The following is a 19,107-nucleotide window of genomic DNA, read 5'->3' as shown; positions in this document are numbered from 1 at the left end:
AGAGGAGTAGGGCTGCAGAGAGGAGGAGGGCTGGGGAGATGACGAGGACTGGGGAGAGAAGGAGGGCTGGGGAGAGGAGGAGGGCTGGGGAGATGACGAGGACTGGGGAGAGGAGGAGGGCTGGGGAGAGGAGTAGGGCAGGGGAGAGGACATGGGCTGGGGAGAGGACATGGGCTGGGGAGAGGAGGAGGGCTGGGGAGAGGACGAGGGCTGGGGAGAGGACGAGGGCTGGGGAGAGGACGAGGGCTGAGGAGAGGACGAGGGCTGGGGAGAGGAGGAGGGCTGGGGAGATGACGAGGGCTGGGGAGAGGACGAGGGCTGAGGAGAGGAGGAGGGCTGGGGAGAGGACGAGGGCTGGGGAGAGTAGGAGGGCTGGGGAGAGAACGAGGGCTGGGGAGAGAACGAGGGCTGGGGAGAGGACATGGGCTGGGGAGAGGACATGGGCTGGGGAGAGGACATGGCCTGGGGAGAGGACGAGGGCTGGGAGAGCACGAGGGCTGGGGAGAGGACGAGGGCTGGGGGAGAGTAGGAGGGCTGGGGAGAGGAGGAGGGCTGGGGAGATGACGAGGGCTGGGGAGAGGACGAGGGCTGGGGAGAGGAGGAGGGCTGGGGAGAGGACGAGGGCTGGGGAGAGGACGAGGGCTGGGGAGAGGACGAGGGCTGGGGAGAGGACGAGGGCTGGGGAGAGGAGGAGGGCTGGGGAGATGACGAGGGCTGGGGAGAGGACGAGGGCTGAGGAGAGGAGGAGGGCTGGGGAGAGGAGGAGGGCTGGGGAGAGGACGAGGGCTGGGGAGATGACGAGGACTGGGGAGAGAAGGGCTGGGGAGAGGAGAGGTGCTGGGGAGAGGACGAGGGCTGGGGAGAGGAGTAGGGCTGGGGAGATGACGAGGGCTGGGGAGAGGAGGAGGGCTGGGGAGAGGAGGAGGGCTGGGGAGATGACGAGGACTGGGGAGAGGAGGAGGGCAGGGGAGAGGACGAGGGCAGGGGAGAGGACGAGGGCTGGGGAGGTGACGAGGACTGGGGAGAGGAGGAGGGCTGGGGAGAGGAGAGGGGCTGGGGAAAGAACAAGGGCTGGGGAGAGGAGTAGGGCTGGGGAGATGATGAGGACTGGGGAGATGATGAGGACTGGGGAGAGGAGGAGGGCTGGGGAGATGACGAGGACTGGGGAGAGGACGAGGGCTGGGGAGAGGACGAGGGCTGGGGAGATGACGAGGACTGGGGGAGAGGAGGAGGGCTGGGGAGAGGAGTAGGGCTGGGGTATGACGAGGACTGGGGAGAGGAGGAGGGCTGGGGAGAGGAGGAGGGCTGGGGAGATGACGAGGACTGGGGAGAGGAGGACGGCTGGGGTGAGGAGGAGGGCTGGGGAGATGACGAGGTCTGGGGAGAGGAGGAGGGCTGGGGAGAGGAGGAGGGCTGGGGAGAGGAGTAGGGCTGCAGAGAGGAGGAGGGCTGGGGAGATGACGAGGACTGGGGAGAGAAGGAGGGCTGGGGAGAGGAGGAGGGCTGGGGAGATGACGAGGACTGGGGAGAGGAGGAGGGCTGGGGAGAGGAGTAGGGCAGGGGAGAGGAGTAGGGCAGGGGAGAGGAGTAGGGCTGGAGAGAGGAGCAGGGCTGGGGAGAGGAGTAGGGCTGGGGAGAGGAGGAGGGCTGGGGAGAGGAGTAGGGCTGGGGAGAGGAGGAGGGCTGGGGAGAGGAGTAGGGCAGGGGAGAGGAGTAGGGCAGGGGAGAGGAGTAGGGCAGGGGAGAGGAGTAGGGCTGGAGAGAGGAGCAGGGCTGGGGAGAGGAGTAGGGCTGGGGAGAGGAGGAGGGCTGGGGAGAGGAGTAGGGCAGGGGAGAGGAGTAGGGCAGGGGAGAGGAGTAGGGCTGGAGAGAGGAGCAGGGCTGGGGAGAGGAGCAGGGGTGGGGAGAGGAGTAGGGGTGGGGAGAGGAGCAGGGGTGGGGAGAGGAGTAGGGCTGGGGAGAGGACGAGGGCTGGGGAGAGGAGTAGGGCAGGGGAGAGGAGTAGGGCTGGAGAGAGGAGCAGGGCTGGGGAGAGGAGCAGGGCTGGGGAGAGGAGTAGGGCTGGGGAGAGGAGGAGGGCTGGGGAGAGGAGGGGGGGTGGGGAGAGGAGTAGGGCAGAGGAGAGGAGTAGGGCTGGAGAGAGGAGCAGGGCTGGGGAGAGGAGGGCTGCGGAGAGGAGGAGGGCTGGAGAGAGGAGGAGGGCTGCGGAGAGGAGGAGGGCTGGGTGGGGAGGCTGGGGGAGGAGAGGGATTGAGTGGGGATGTGGCTATGCTAGATGGACCTTGATGGACCTTGGAGGAGAATAAGAGAAAGGCGTTTGATTTTGTAAGGCGGGCAGCTCAAGCAGTGGCAGTGTTGGGTCATCAGGGAGTGAGGATGTCGTCTGAGTCCATTAGTAGTAATACAACAGTGAGTGGATCTTCTGCAGCTTTCATATACAACCACACACTTACTAAGGTGGCAGAAAGCCTAGTGGTTTGAGCTTTGGGCCGGTAATCAAAAGGTTGCAGGTTTGAATCACCGAGCCCACAAGGTCAAAGAATCTGTCGGTGTGTCCTTGAACAAGGCACTTAACCAGCATTTGCTCCAGGGGCGACGTACTACTATGGCTGACCCTGTATCTGTCGTATGTGACAAAAACACCATCACACACACACAAATATCCCTAAAAGAATGTCACTCTCCTACTACAGATGAAGTTTGTTAATTTGAGCTAGTTTGCGATAGCAGGAAAATAGTGGACATTTTGTAGGGGTTGATACATTTTTCGTAAGGGAAAATCAAGTCTAAATTTAAAAGTGGAAATTACAAACTTACGATGCCTTTTTCAAATCCAAGTTAAAGATTTCCTGCATTGCACTGTACAGTCTTAGAGGTCAAAGGGCAGTTTCATCAGTTGGTCCCTGAGGCCCGTACACACACAGGGTTACATCACCATGGTGATCAGAGAGACAACAAGGAGAAAGGCTGTGTCGCCCTAAGACTGTCTGTCAATGGGGTGGACACACTGTCTGTCAACACCCCTGAACAACAGAACATACAAGCATCAAAGTGAAGAGAATCATAGAGAGAGGGGATGAGGGATCACTAGTTACATCCCTACTGCGATGTTGGACTAGAGACTGTGAGAGAGAGAGAGAGAGAGAGAGAGGCTTTGATAACCAGCAGTGGTCAGAGATGCAGAGATATCGTTCAGTGACGAGACGCTGGGTGTCTCGCAAAGCCCCAAAGTCTCTCCTTCTCCTCATCCTTCACAGTGTACTGAGTGCGCTCAGAGCGACTGATGGATTTCCTCAACGCGCATCCCATTCCGCCTGGCATACAGATGAGAGTAATGCCGTTTGCGTCCCCCGAAGCCGAAAAATGCGGGGTGCTCCGAATTGGTTTAGAGACATTGGTGCTGAGCAATGTGATTTCTGCTATGACTGTCACAAATCTAGCGCAACAGGAAAATCAATTTGCTGTGTGTGCCTCCTCCTGGCTCGAGGAGAATCCAAATGTCAGGAAACCCAAGATCATTTTACAGTCTATTCTATTTTGCTTCACGGAGACTGAGAAACTGCAGGGGCGGGGAGAGAGAGAGAGAGAGAGAGAGAGAGAGAGAGAGAGAGAGAGAGAGAGAGAGAGAGAGAGAGAAAGGGAGAGAAAGAGAGAAAGAGAGAGAGGAAATGAAAAGCGGGACGCCAGGGGAACCAGAGGCTTTCTACGACTCCAAGATCAATATGTCCTTCTGTAGGCGTGATTGTCTCTAAGGCGGCGTACACACCATTCTCTGTCTGTACTGTCTATCACTGAGATGATAGTGTGTGTCCGTGCAAAATTAATGTGCAGCGTCTGTGTGCATGCATATTGCCTGTGTAAGTGTGTTTGTGGGAGCATGTGCATTTATCTGGTGTGCGCTGCATGTGCACTGTCAGTCAGTGTGTGTGTTAATGAGTGTGTGTGAAGGTGTATATAGTGTGTGTGACAGACAGATGAAAGGCTGACACTGTGAAATTGCTCTCCTCTCTGACCATTGTCAGGGGTGACAAGTGTCCCGTGAGCGCTCGGCCGTGTGACATGTGCATTGTCCCGGTAAGCGAGGCAGACCTGACAGCCGCCGTCTGAGGGCGATAAACCACAGCCCCGGTCACATCACGGTCAAAGCGCAGTGGCGTGCAGTAGAGCAGACCTGACCAGTGACAATTCCACAGACTGGACCATGCTACTCTGCGCCTCCAGGTCACTGTTATGGAAGATTGACCCTTGAACTCGAGGGCTAGGGACAGCCAGTCAGCCACATTCTGCACAGAGGCAGATGTCTTTTATTGGTATGTTTAGAAAGGAGGCAGGTTGCAGGTAAGATAAATCACACAACTAGGACCTGCTCAGAAGGAGAAAGTCATCAATTCTTCATATCACAACAACATTAGTACTCAGTGTTTCTCCCTCGCATACACAGTATTATGCCTGGTGCTGGTATTTCTCATTAGAAGTGATAGTATAAACCACAAGAGGTTGGTGAGACCTTAATTGGGGAGAACAGGCTTGTGGTAATGACTGTAGCGGAATCAGTGGTATCAGACACATGGTTTCCAGGTGTTTGATAGCATTCCATTTGCTCCGTTCCGGCCATTATTATGAGCTACAATAGGTAAACCCGAGCAGCTGTTAGCAGACTAAGATCCTGTCTCTATGAGGATGTGTTTTCGCATGATGGGAGAATATTTATTGATACTATATTAATCACACCTGTCCCTCCGATGAGATCCACCTCCCGTCTCGCCATCTCACTCCGGATTTCTCAGCATTTCCTGCCGTCCGCCTCGGGAGCGGCTGTCCTGCTTTTTCATTAGTGTCAATCACTCCTGCACAAGCTCAGTCCGCCCGGAACAACCCGCCTGCCTCAGGAGCTCAAGCATTTGTCCCGCCTCGTCAGCGTGATTGACAGGCCTGAGAGCCGCAGACGTGCCGGTCAGGCCTCAATCAGGAAGAGCAGCGGAGGCTGTGGTTAGACGAGGAGGGGTGGGGAGGGCAGGCAGACAGGGTCACGTCCACATCTCATAGCCTTGTGTCACTCTGGCCTGTCCAAGGCATGTCCAACACACTCCCAGTCTTTACCTCACTGTTTATCTAAACTAAAGCTCTGCTATTCCTCTAGGGGGACACAGCCATCTGCTATTGTCTTATTTTGGAGGCCTGTTTTGAAAGGAAGAACACAGAGGCCAACAGCAACCATCTGTATCTGTGCATCTAAAATGTTTTTCAAAATGAAGATAAATGACAAATGATTTCCAATAGAAAGGGGACAACTAGATTGATCAGCTAAATGGGTCAGCTTGAAATGGCCACTTCTAAAGAACATCATTATTCTGGTCAATTTCCTGCAGGGTGTCATCATACCTGAACAGGATATTTGAACAGACGGTATGATGTTCAGGGATGCTTTTTGTGAAATGATTTGCCTTAGTAACCCTGTAGGCTTACCTTGTGCTGTGGTTGGGCCGCTAACTGGGGAGATTGGGCCAGAGCCGGAGCGTGATTGGTTGGAGCCCACGGGGGAGCCAACAGGAGAGGGCGATGGGCCGCTGCCTCGGCCAGACAGGTGGGGTGATGCGTGGGGTGAGAAGGGTGACTGGGACGGGTTACTCTGCTCCCCCTGGCTACTGGTGGAGCCTGTAGCACTGACGGCTGAACTGTGACCAGCGTCTGTCCCTGTAGGGAGGTCGTCTATGGCACCAGACAGGTCCTGGAACAGAGGAGATGGTAGGTGAGTACAATGACGAGCAAATCTTATTCAATGCTGTGATGTATTTTGTCCAAACCCTGTCTATGATATACACTGCGTGTACAAAACATTAAAGACACCTGCTTCTTTCCATGACACAGACTGACCAGGTGAATCCAGGTGACAGCTATGACCCATTCTTGATGTCACCTGTTAAATCCACTTCAATCAGTGTAGATGAAGGGGAGACAGGTTAAAGGAGGATTTTTGAGGCAATTGAGACATGGATTGTGTATGTGTGCCATTCAGAGGGAGACAAAAGATTTAAGTGCCTTTGAACGGGGTATGGTAGTAGGTGCCAGGCGCACCGGTTTGTTGCCAAGTTGGGCCAGCATCCCCGTGGAACGCTTGTAGAGCCCATGCCCCGACGAGGCTGTTCTGATGGCAGGGGTGAAACTCAATATTAGGAAGGTGTTCCTGATGTTTGGTATACTCTGTGTATTTGAACAAGCACGACATTGTGAAACAGAGCAGTAGTGCCTTGATGGTGTAGGTCTGTTCAGTCGGTTCTATGTGATGTGTATGATGGGCCAGTATTCAGGGGGAGTTCATGTTACACACATCCCCTGTGGGGAGAGAAAGAAGAGGGAGGGTACTGACTGGCTGAGGGTATTCCCCCATCTGAATCTTTTCCAGGGAATCCCCTATTAATGCTGACAAACTGCGGAACTGTAGTCTGATAAAAGAGGAGGGTGAAGGGAGAGAGAGTGGGAGGGAGGTAGATGGTGTGTGTGTGTCCCACAACCTTTTACCTAGACTTACTACAGCCACCTCTCACGTGTCTCCTAAAATGGCCAAGTGAAAATACTGTTTTAATGGTAACAGCTGAAGATGAACCAAACTTCTCTCTCTCTCTCTCTCTCTCTCTCTCTCTCTCTCTCTCTCTCTCTCTCTCTCTCTCTCTCTCTCTCTCTCTCTCTCGTAGAGGCAGTCACAGGTCACCACAGATGTGTGCCATTTGACACAGTGGGGTCCTGCAAACAGGGAAACCATGGCGACAGCTTTCCAAACAGGTGAATCCAGTGTGACATCCAACATATTGTTAACCTAAGAGCCAATTAAAAACGGGGAAATAATTACATTACCTGCCAGTTCTCCAATAATCGTTGGGCAGAAAAGCATATAATTAATTTGGACGATTTGAGGACAGACCGGTTTGGATTAGACTCATGGTTGACCACATCTAAATAGTGTTCTGACTGAGAGAGCCCATAAGACCAGCTTCTTCCACAGATGAACAGTGAAGAAGCCCCAGATGCTGCTTCCTCCTCCACACTCTCCACAGTGATATTTACAGCAGCGAACAGCCAGCCCAGCCAGCACCCGTCCAAATACCCAACAAGCTAGCTGGGGCCCATTCCAAAGTGGCCCAAATCCAATTTATTGCCTCTCTGCTACAAATTGCTCTGTGCATTGAGTCTCCAAATAGCTGTCAACTACTCCCAGTTGGCATCTTGTATTACTTAATGTGCTTCTGAAGCATGTAATTGTAATAATCAGAAAATATTGAGGTGATAATAACCACTTATTTTGAGATGGCCAGACCCCCACGTAATGACCTCCTATCTAGATGTTTCACACTACGTTAGAGAGGCAGTATTTTGTGACCCTTCACCTCTGGGATGTTGGCATCTCTCTCTCCCTCTCTGAGGCTGTCAGCCTGTCAGACTCAGACAGGCAGGGGCACTGAGGGGACAGCCGAGCCAACACACACAGTACAAACACGCATATACCACCAGACTAACATGCTTTGACTGAGTGGGAGAAATCCCCCTGTCATTCAGTAAGCAGTGGGTCTTGGTGGATGTCCCCCCTGATTGGGCAGAGATGGGTATTAGTGATTGCTGCTGGGAAGGGAAGGAACAGGCAGATTGGGCCAGCCGGGCAAGCCAGGTTTCTCTGGTCACACTGTCTAGACAGGGAGGAGTCAGGTAACACACCAGAGCTTCCTGTCTGTGGACCAGAGGAAGAGAGAGAGAGCCCTGACCCTCAAAATTCCTCACACACAATACTGCAAGGCACACATTCAAACTGCTTTCTCAAGCCTAAGGCAGGGTTCACCAGCATGCATGCCTGTATTGGGCAGGGGAGGCTTTCTCACAAGCACTAACAAAAGTGGTAGGGTAGTGCTGGGACTGGTAGTAGGGCAGAGGATGGGACTGGAGTTGCTGCTAGGGCGAGGTCAGAGACTGCAGCTAGCTGGGACCGGAGCGCTGGGACCGGAGTGCTGGGGCCATGCAGGGCTGGTGTTGTCAACTCTGGTTAGAGGCTCTTGGGGCAGTGCTGTCCAGCGTGTCACCTTGCTGTTGGACACACCAGCCACCCCCTGCCACTACAGCTGCCACCCCCAGTGTCCCCCTGCCACCCTCCTGCCAACACCCTGCCACCAGGCCAGACAGGCTTGCTGACTCAGCCCAGTCACAGAGCCATAGCAGTGGGGAAGACAGGGAGACTGGTGGGCTAGGAGGGTGTGGGATGGTGGAGGGTTTGTGTGTGGATGGGGAGGGTTCTCTCTCACTCTTTCCAGTTGGTGAGACACCCTCACACAGGGCAAGAGAAGGATCAATGCTAATATTCAAAGTGCCTGCAGTGACATAAGAGGGGAAACTCTAATGGAGGGGAAAAGTTGCATTTAAAATGCAAAGATCCCAATGTTAATTACCCATGATGTTGCTATCAAAGCCTCAACCACTGTACCCACTGGTATTTAAAACTGATTTAGTGGACTCGTACAGTACAGAAGGCTTATTCCTCTCTTTCTCTGAGTAAATAGAATGATGACAGCTGTAATTAGGGTTAATGGCTGTCTGTTGTGAGCCCACTGGGGACTCTCTCTCTCTCTCTCTCTCTCTCTCTCTCTCTCTCTCTCTCTCTCTCTCTCTCTCTCTCTCTCTCTCTCTCTCTCTCACACACATGGACCCACAGTCGTTTCTGCCTTCGGACTGCTGCGCTGCTGCTGCCTCTTTCTACTGAGCAGTGGAATTTAAGTGGAAATGCTATTTACACGTAAGATGTTTTTTCATCCCCAAACCCTGAGTTGAAATGCCATGTAAATTATCTTCTGAACAGTTGTGTGTCAGGAAGGGAGTGGGGGAGTGGAGGGTAATGGGATGCCCCATGTAGAGAGCTCACTGTAATACCCTTCTCAAGGTGCTATTAAATACCACATACAGAGACGGAGAGAGACTAACGAAATGATAACACTCCCAGCAACACAGTACAGGTCTGACATAGGCTCAGACAGGTTAGGGAGAGAGATGTGTACACATGTGTTTGCATGGGATGGAAACAAGCTGAGCAAGTGAGAGAGAGCGATGATAATGGTGATGATGCTGATGGTTGTGGTGATGATGGTGATGATGATGGTGATTGTGGTGGTGGTTGTGGTGATGACTATGATGATGGTGGTGGTTGTGGTGATGATGATGGTGGTGGTTGTGGTGTTGATGATGGTGATGATGATGATGATGATGATGATGATGATGATGATGGTAGTGGTTGTGGTGATGATGATGGTGATGGTGGTGGTGGATGTAGTGATGATGATGATGATGATGGATGATGATGGTGATGATGATGATGGTGGTGGATGTGGTGGTGATGATGATGACGATGGTGATGATGGTTGTGGTGATGATGATGATGGTGGTGGATGTGGTGATAATGATGATGCTGATGATGGTGATGGTGGTTGTGGTGATGATGGTGATGATACTGGTGATTGTGGTGGAAATGATGATGATTCATTTCAGTGATCTAAGGGGTCCTGCCTGGTATGCCACAGGCTCCAAACCACCTGGGCATGCTGCTGATTGACAGAATTCTTTGCTCAGACAACTCTCTGATCATTATGGGCCAGACAACAGTCATTTCACTGTCCTCACTCCTCAATGTCTCAGCGCCTGTTGTCTATTGTGTCGTGGCCTTGAGGTTGGCATTGATGGGAAGTCATAATCTACCACACATCTCCATAGCTGGCTGGGTGTCATTAAGACCCAAGCCCAAGCCCTCTTCTGTCATAATGGAACATCTCAGAGACGTGTTTGTACAATAACACCAGCGATTAAACCAAGTCGACCAAGAGCAGAACTCCGAATTCACTAGTATTCTGGTCATGAACTCCTATCCCTGTCTATATCTCCAGATCAGGCAACATATTAGGAACTAGGATCTGAGGGACATGGCTGTGTCTCACAGACGATAGTTTTGCCAACCACATCAGGACTATTGGAGCCAATCTGAGGGACATTACTATGTTTCAAATCCCATTTATTTTATGTTCAAGCAAGTGTTTTTTCTCTTTGTTGTCTCAAACAAAAGCCGAGAGAGAACAATCTTGTCGGGGCCTCTAAAGTTGCAGCAGAGACACAGTGTGAGAAAGCAATATGTGCTTTTTTATTCAACTACATTGGCTGCACAAAGCACAGACATATGATAATACTACCACTACTACTACTACCATTATAACAAAAACAACTGTCTAGATCAGTGGTTCCCAAACTTCTTATAGTCCTGTACCCCTTCAAACATTCAACCTCCAGCTGCGTACCCCCTCTATTAGCAGGGTCAGCGCACTCTCAAATTTGTTTTTTTTTTGCCATCATTGTAAGCCTGCCACACACACACACACACACACACACTATACGATATATTTATTAAACATAATAATGAGTGTGAGTTTTTGTTGAGTTGCATTGGAGAGAGTCTTAAATTATTTTCCACACTCAGTCTGTGCCTGTATTTAGTTTTCATGCTAGCGAGGGCCAAGAATCCACTCTCACATAGGTACGTGGTTGCAAATGTGTCTTAACAGCGCGATTTGCCTATCCAGAAATCTGGCAGTGGCTTCTGATTAAATAACATTTTCACAGAACTGCTTTCACAGAACCGCTTTCGATGAGGCTCTCTTGTTCAGATATTGGTAAGTGGACTGGAGGCAGGGCATGAAAGGGATAACGAATCCAGTTGATTGTGTTGTTCGTTTCGGGAAAGTACCTGCGTAATTGCGCACCAAACTCACTCAGGTGCTTCGCTACATCACATTTGACATTGTCCGTAAGCTTGAGTTCATTTGCACACAATCATACAATGATGGAAAGACCTGCATGTTGTCCTTGTTAACTTCTTATTCATAGCCTCAATTTTGTCCCTCACATTGAATATAGTTGGAGAGTTCCTGTAATCCTAGATTCAGATCATTCAGGTGAGAAAAAATATAATTCAGATAGGCCAGTTGTGTGAGAAACTCGTCATCATGCCAAACGGTGAGACACGTGGAAATGATGGTCAGTAAAGAAAACTTTAAGCTCGTCTCTCAATTTTAAAAAAACGTGTCAATACTTTGCCCCTTGATAACCAGCGCTCTTCTGTCTGTTGTAAAAGTGTTACATGGTCACTGCCCATATCATTGCATAATGCAGAAAATACACAAGAGTTCAGGGGCCTTGCTTTAACAAAGTTAACCATTTTCACTGTAGTGTCCAAAACGTATTTCAAGCTGTCAGGCATTCCCTTGGCATCAAGAGCCTCTCGGTGGATGCTGCAGTGTCCCCAAGTGGCGTCGGGAGCAACTGCTTGCACACGCGTTACCACTCCACTATGTCTCCCTGTCATGGCTTTTGCGCCATCAGTACAGATACCAACACATACTATCACAAAGCTGTCCAGTACTTAAAAAATATCCTCTCATGTTTTCCTGGTTTGAAGTGGTTTGCAGAAGAGGATGTCTTCCTTAATTGACCCCCCATAAATGTAACAGACATATACCAGGAGCTGTGCCAGGCCCGCCACGTCTGACTCATCCAGCTGTAACGCATATAATTCACTGGCTTGAATGCGAAGCAGTAATTGTTTCAAAACATCTCCTGCCATGTCACTGATGCGTCGTGAAACAGTGTTGTTTGATGAAGACATTGTCTGTCTAGTTTTTTTGGCCTTTTCCCCCAGCATTGTCCCAGCCATATCTGCTGCAGCAGCAATAATTGAGTCCTCCACAATAGTATGGGGCTTGCCTTTCCTAGCCACTCGGTAGCTCACCCGTTGCTTTTATACATGTCTCAAATGTCGTCTTTATTCTCACTTAAAAACTCCTGTGGCTTATTTTTCAAATGGTAATGTTTTGTTCGGTGCTATACACAAATGTATAGCACCATTGGAAAATATAAATGTACTGTTTGAAATTGTGAAAAAAAAAAAATGTGATTCACATTTTTATTTGGCGTACCCCTGATGGCATTGTGCGTACCCCAGTTTGGGAATACCCGGTCTAGATGTTCAACACCAACAACACACAGGCAAAAAACACATGTCCTCTTTAGATACTAGTAGATAATGTAATGAGGTTTCTAGCCCAAGTTCTCTCACTTCTGAATACATACATCTAAAGACATCCCCCTAGAAGCCAATGTCTCCTTGTTGTACTGTCCATACGCATGCCCTGAGCAAATCTACCATCCTCAGGCTTATACGGCTGCCAGACAGCCTAGCGCCTGGTCTGAGTTTCCAGTTAGGTGTGTGTGAGAGCACTAATGCTAAAACTAGCCCATTAGTGTTATTTGTGGTTGGACCAATAGGCAGCTTGCAGAGTGATAACTATCCCTCTCTAAGCCTCAGTATTGTGGAGATATGAAGAGTCTGTTTGGAGGACCCGTTTGAAGCCCTATTACCGGTAAGCCTGCAAAGAGGCCCAAATCTGGTGGCGCTTGTCTCCAAACCAATGGATTAGTGTTGCGTTTTACTATGATTCCCCCTGATAATACGTCAGAGTCCGATAGAGCCGGGCCGAGCAGGGCGAGTGCCGAGCAGGGCGAGTGCTTAACACACGCCGGCCCTATTCACTTAACGCACTGCTTCACTGTCTCTCTGAATGATGACTTACAATAAAGTACCCCTCCACAGCTCAACCTTTAATTCGCTGGATAAATGTTTGTACCCTACTGTATATGGAGGTCGAGGCTGCCACCACACAAACCCCCCTGCAGTCTTATCGTGGCTGGGTCATTTTTAATTTAAATGTACCCGTCTTCCATTTAGAAGCGGGTGGCTTCATTCTTGTCTGAGCTGTTGAAATGTTTGATTTTATTAACCACAAAGGTTCTTAACTGGTTTAATGCACAAGCAGACTACTCTCACTCCCCTCCACCCCTTCACCCCACCCCTACGCACCTATTTGTTTTACACTCATTGCATCTACTGATGCTTTTATGTATGGTATTCAGCTCTGCTCAGCCCCCTCCTCTCACTCCAGAGAGGGAGAAAGAACTGAAAGAGAAAGGGGGAACATCAAATAAAGAAATAATTAAAACAGCCAAATTCCTCATTTCTAATTCAACTGCTCATTCAGCTTAACCTCTCTCTCCGCAGCAATTATAGCACCCGCCACATCCTTCACGCCGTGCCGCTGCCTCCCAGCCCGCCCGCCCGCCGCACATAGCAGCCACACGGCTAAATAATGCAGTGCATCCTGCACCGCAGAGCCTTTATCATCCCAAATGACATCCATTTACATATCTCCCCAGTCAATTAGAGCACACCGAAATAATCAGCCCCTAATTGGGAGAGAGTGCCGGTAATCACCCGACCCTGGCACACCGACAGGACCAACTGGGGATGGAGGGGGAGGGAGGAGGGAAAGGGGGTGAGGTAAGAGAGGTGGGGCAGACTTCACACCTTAACCTGCTGCTCTATAATACTATTCTGCAGTCCAGTCCGAGTTTGCTCAAGTTTCACATGCCCTGGTCCTCGGTGTCTTTTGTTTCTCAAACTCTCTCCCTACCAGCCAACTAGTACGTGTTCTGAGCCCTTATTACAGCACTATGCACAGACTTTCTCCCGTTACTTTAAAGGGGCAATCTGCAGTTTCTATATACATTTTTAGACTGTTAATTAATGAATTATAACTGTATAGCCAATGATTCTTGCAGTATTAGACTTCTAAATGCTTAATGAGCTTAGTTCAACGTTCATACCCCCATCAGAGCCCCAAATGTACGCTTGTTTTACTCCAATGTTTGTAAACAAAGTCCATATAAACAAGTGGCAGGGTGAACGCTTTGTTACTGTTTGAGCTTCCGACTGGCCCATATGTAGCTCTCCTGAGTGAGAGAGGAAAGTAGAGACTGAGTTACAGACAGGCTTGGTGCCAGTAATGGGTAAGGCTGGCGGTGTTACAGTACAAAGTAGAAAGAGGAACATCAGAGCCAGACAAGGTTAGATCCCTCCTGTAGCACTCTTCCTTTGTGCACTGCCTCAGCTTTCCTTCCCCAGCCTTTGTATTTCCTCAGCTCTATGCAGTTCAATACTAGACAACATTACCTTCTGTTGTCTTGGGCCTCACTCAATCGCCTTTCTGAGATAAAAGGCACAATGATGCTCCATTCACTTCAACTTGATAGAGGAGGAGGGGAAAAATAGAAAGAAAGAAAAAAAGGGAAGGATGGAAGAAAAAACACACAAAAGGGTGAGAGTTTTGATTTGTTCCGATTTAACCTCCAGAGAAAGGATGCAATCTATTAGCGTTTAGCAAGGCAGAGACAGGAATGTAAAATAACGAGTATCCGTAAAAACATATTTTAAAAAGCTGAGAGAGAGAGAGGGAGAGGAAGAGAGAGAGAGAGAGAGAGAGGAAGAGAGAGAGAGAGAGGAAGAGAGATAGAGGGAGGGAGAGGGAGAGGAAGAGAGAGAGAGGGGAGGGAGAGGAAGAGAGAGAGAGGAAGAGAGAGAGAGGGAGGGAGAGGAAGAGAGAGAGAGAGAGAGAGAGAGGAAGAGAGAGAGAGAGGAAGAGAGATAGAGGGAGGGAGAGAGGGAAGAGGAGAGAGAGGGAGGGAGGAGGAAGAGGAGAGAGGGAAGAGAGAGAGAGGGGGAGAGGAAGAGAGAGAGAGGGGGAGAGGAGAGAGAGAGAGAGAGAGAGAGAGAGAGAGAGAGAGAGAGAGAGAGAGAGAGAGAGAGAGAGAGAGAACGAACACACAACACTGGGACCAGGGTTCACACGGCTAGGCCAGGGAGGAAAACTTAAGAGCTTTCCACCTGTTTTCGGGGGCTTTACTTTTCTCCACCACCCCTTTCGTTCACTCTTTCCTCTGCCTCAGAGCTCCCCTCATTCCCTGGCTGGCAACTCTCTCTCTCTCTGCGTTATGCATCACTGTCGAAATGACAGTGATAAAAATTAGGGCTGCTGCGGCTGATTTGATTGGTGCGATGCAAACTCATCCCCAACTGGTGTGATTGGACATGCTTGCTGTCAGAGTGGCTGCCTCAGTCATCCATCAGCGCTACTTGGCTGCAGACCAAGCCGATCGATACACGATTGGTGGATTGATGAGAGATATCACATTGTGACCTGCCTGCATATCATCATAAATACAGCTAGTTAGGCCTGGCTGGCTCCAAATATCTATTGGCTTCTTGTCTCTAAGCCCAGACAGGGAGATGCTCTCTACATCAAGCTTGCTGTGTTATACACACACACACACACACACACACATGAATGCACTCCCACTCACGCACACACACACACACACACACACATATTGTGCCGTACACCGGCACAGACGGACAGGCAGATATGCATGCATGTAGAGAACTGAGAGGAAGACAATGTAGGTGGTAGAAACTGCAGGAGTTTAGCATCAAAGGGAAAAGCGAAGGTAATTCATCATCCATTCACAACAGAGACTGTGACTGAATGTCCATGACCAGGAAACTAAAGTTTCCCTTAATTGGAGATGTTTTGTTTTCATTTCCAACTAGTCTTTCTTGTTTTTCTACCCAATTTCTCGCTGTTTCTTTTCAGCAGTCAAGGATGCCCTTGCCCTCTCCCCTCCTCTCCTTTCTCTCTTCCCTCTTTCCTACTCTCTCCCCCCTCCTCTGTCTCTTTCATTAGAACAATTCACCACGGGTTCCCTCCAGCCTAAAACTCAAGTTGAGAAAATACAGAGCAAAAGAGAGTGACAGAGATACGAAAGAGAGAAAACACCCCAGAGCCTTCCATTGCATTTGAGAGACAGACAAACAGAGGAAGACCTTGCTCCGCAGCCTTTCCTCTTGGGGAAATATCTCATTTGTGGGGATTCTGTTGACGTGAGAAGAAGAGGGGGTGAGAGGAGAAGGAAAGAGGGAGTGTGAGAGAGTGCAGCATCCAGCCCACCGCATTCCTTTCCTCCATTAAAGGGGAAAGGAAACACAAGGCTTTAGAACACCAGCAACTGTAAATCACCATATTGGCATTGTTGCATAATTGGTAGGAGGAGTTTTGGTATTCCAGAATTTAATGAGACTATGACCTCTGCATACATTAATGAGCATCATTTGCTGGAATCAAACCATATTTATATAAAACATGATACATACAGTGGGGCAGAAAAAGTATTTAGTCAGCCACCAATTGTGCAAGTTCTCCCACTTAAAAAGATGAGAGAGGCCTGTAATTTTCATCATATGTACACTTCAACCATGTCAGACAAAATGAGAAAAAAAATCCAGAAAATCACATTGTAGGATTTTTAACGAATTCATTTGCAAATTATGGTGGAAAATACGTATTTGGTCACCTTCAAACAAGCAAGATTTCTGTCTCTCACAGACCTGTAACATCTTCTTTAAGAGGCTCCTCTGTCCTCCACTCGTTACCTGTATTAATGGCACCTGTTTGAACTTGTTATCAATATGAAAGACACCTGTCCACAACCTCAAACAGTCACACTCCAAACTCCACTATGGCCAAGACCAAAGAGCTGTCAAAGGACACCAGAAACAAAATTGTTGACCTGCACCAGGCTGGGAAGACTGAATCTGCAATAGGTAAGCAGCTTGGTTTGAAGAAATAAACTGTGGGAGCAATTATTAGGAAATGGAAGATATACAAGACCACTGATAATCTCCCTCGATCTGGGGCTCCACGCAAGATCTCACCCCGTGGGGTCAAAATGATCACAAGAACGGTGAGCAAAAATCCCAGAACCACACGGGGGGACCTAGTGAATTACCTGCAGAGAGCTGGGACCAAAGTAAAAAAGCCTACCTTCAGTAACACACTACGCCGCCAGGGACTCAAATCCTGCAGTGCCAGACATGTCCCCCTGCTTAAGCCAGTACATGTCCAGGCCCGTCTGAAGTTTGCTAGAGAGCATTTGGATGATCCAGAAGAAGATTGGGAGAATGAAACCAAAATATAACTTTTTGTCGTCGTGTTTGGAGGACAAAGAATGCTGAGTTGCACCCAAAGAACACCATACCTACTGTGAAGCATGGGGTGGAAACATCATGCTTTGGGGCTGTTTTTCTGCAAAGCAACCAGGACGACTGATCTGTGTAAAGGAAAGAATGAATGGGGCCATGTATTGTGAGATTTTGAGTGAAAACCTCCTTCCATCAGCAAGGGCATTGAAGATGAAACGTGGCTGGGTCTTTCAGCATGACAATGATCCCAAACACACCGCCCGGGCAATGAAGGAGTGGCTTCGTAAGAAGCATTTCAAGGACCTGGAGTGACCTAGCCAGTCTCCAGATCTCTACCCCATAGCAAATCTTTGGAGGGAGTTGAAAGTCCATGTTGCCCAGCAACAGCCCCAAAACATCACTGCTCTAGAGGAGATCTGCATGGAGGAATTGGCCAAAATACCAGCAACAGTGTGTGAAAACCTTGTGAAGACTTACAGAAAACGTTTGACCTCTGTTATTGCCAACAAAGGGTATAGAACAAAGTATTGAGATAAACTTTTGTTATTGACCACCATAATTTGCAAATAAATTCATTAAAAATCCTACAATGTGATTTTCTGGATTTTTTTTCTCATTTTGTCTGTCATAGTTGAAGTTAACCTATGATGAAAATTACAGGCCTCTCTCATCTTTTTAAAAGTGGGAGAACTTGCACAATACCTGACATTTAATCCTAGTAAACATTCCCTGTCTTAGGTCAGTTAAGATCACCACTTTATTTTAAGAATGTGAAATGTCAGAATAATAGTAGAGAGAATGATTTATTTCAGCTTTTATTTATTTCATCACATTCCCAGTGGGTCAGAAGTTTACATACACTCAAATAGTATTTGGTAGCATTGCCTTTAAATTGTTTAACTTGGGTCAAACATTTCGGGTAGACTTCCACAAGCTTCCCACAATAAGTTGGGTAAATGTTGGCCCATTCCTCCTGACAGAGCTGGTGTAACTGAGTCAGGTTTGTAGGCCTCCTTGCTCGCACACGCTTTTTCAGTTCTGCCCACACATTTTCTATAGGGTTGAGGTCAGGGCTTTGTGATGGCCACTCCAATACCTTGCCTTTGTTGTCCTTAAGCCATTTTGCCACAACTTTGGAAGTATGCTTGGGGTCATTGTCCATTTGGAAGACGCATTTGCGACCAAGCTTTAACTTCCTGACTGATGTCTTGAGATGTTGCTTCAATATATAACGTGTCGGGCTGTATCACCGCCTGGTACGGCAACTGCTTCTCCGACAGCCGTAAGGCTCTCTAGAGGGTAGTGCGGTCTGCACAACACATCACCGGGGGCAAACTACCTGCCCTCCAGGACACCTACACCACCCGATGTCACAAGAAGGCCAAAAAGATCATCAAGGACAACAACCACCCAAGCCACTGCCTGTTCACCCCGCTATCAGGCAGAAGGTGAGGTCAGAACAGGTGCATCAAAGCGGAGACCGAGAGACTGAAAAACAGCTTCTATCTCAAGGCCATCAGACTGTTAACTTCTTGGTGACAGGGGGCAGAATTTTTACGTCCGGATGAAATGCATGCCCAAATTCAACTGCCTGCTACTCATCCCCAGAAGATAAGATATGCATAACCCTGAGGACAAACCATACAGATTTTTTGGGGGGGGTCACTCTTTTCAATGGAGTTTCATTGCAGTTCCTATCGCTTCCACTGGATGTCAACAGTCTTTAGAAATTGGTTGAGGTTATTCCTTTGCGTAAAGAAGAAGTACGGCATTCTTGAACGAGGGTCACTTGAAGTGTACTGTTAGATAGAGGCGCGTGACCAGAAAGCATTCTTCAGTTTGTTTTCTTCCTGTATTGAACACAGATCACCCCGTCTTCAAATTCATCGATTATTTACGTTAAAAAATACCTAAAGTTGTATAACAAAAGTAGTTTGAAATGTTTTGGCAAAGTTTACAGGTAACTTTTGAGATATTTTGTAGTCACGTTGCTCAAGTGTATGTAAACTTCCGACTTCAACTGTACACACATTACCCCATAATGACATAGTGATAACATGTTTTTAGATATTTTAGATAATTTATTGAAAATTAAATACATAAATATCTAATTAACATAAGTATTCTCACCCCTGAGTTAATACTTTGTAGAAGTCCATTTCAAG

General features: G+C 48.8%; 1 protein-coding gene across 3 annotated transcripts in view; it reads right to left on the bottom strand.

Annotated features, from left to right (window-relative positions):
• LOC118368440 (AT-rich interactive domain-containing protein 1B-like) overlaps nt 1-19,107 on the bottom strand; it is a 236,493-nt gene that overhangs the window by 73,409 nt on the left and 143,977 nt on the right. For all 3 annotated transcript variants that reach the window (XM_035752541.2, XM_035752544.2, XM_035752543.2), the window contains exon 5: nt 5,467-5,728. In XM_035752541.2, coding sequence (XP_035608434.2) covers nt 5,467-5,728 — 262 coding nt within the window. The remainder of the gene's footprint in view (nt 1-5,466; nt 5,729-19,107) is intronic.

The sequence above is a fragment of the Oncorhynchus keta genome, chromosome 35 (genome assembly GCF_023373465.1).
Source record: "Oncorhynchus keta strain PuntledgeMale-10-30-2019 chromosome 35, Oket_V2, whole genome shotgun sequence".
Lineage (NCBI taxonomy): Eukaryota > Metazoa > Chordata > Actinopteri > Salmoniformes > Salmonidae > Oncorhynchus > Oncorhynchus keta.
This window is presented reverse-complemented; position numbering and strand designations above follow the sequence as displayed.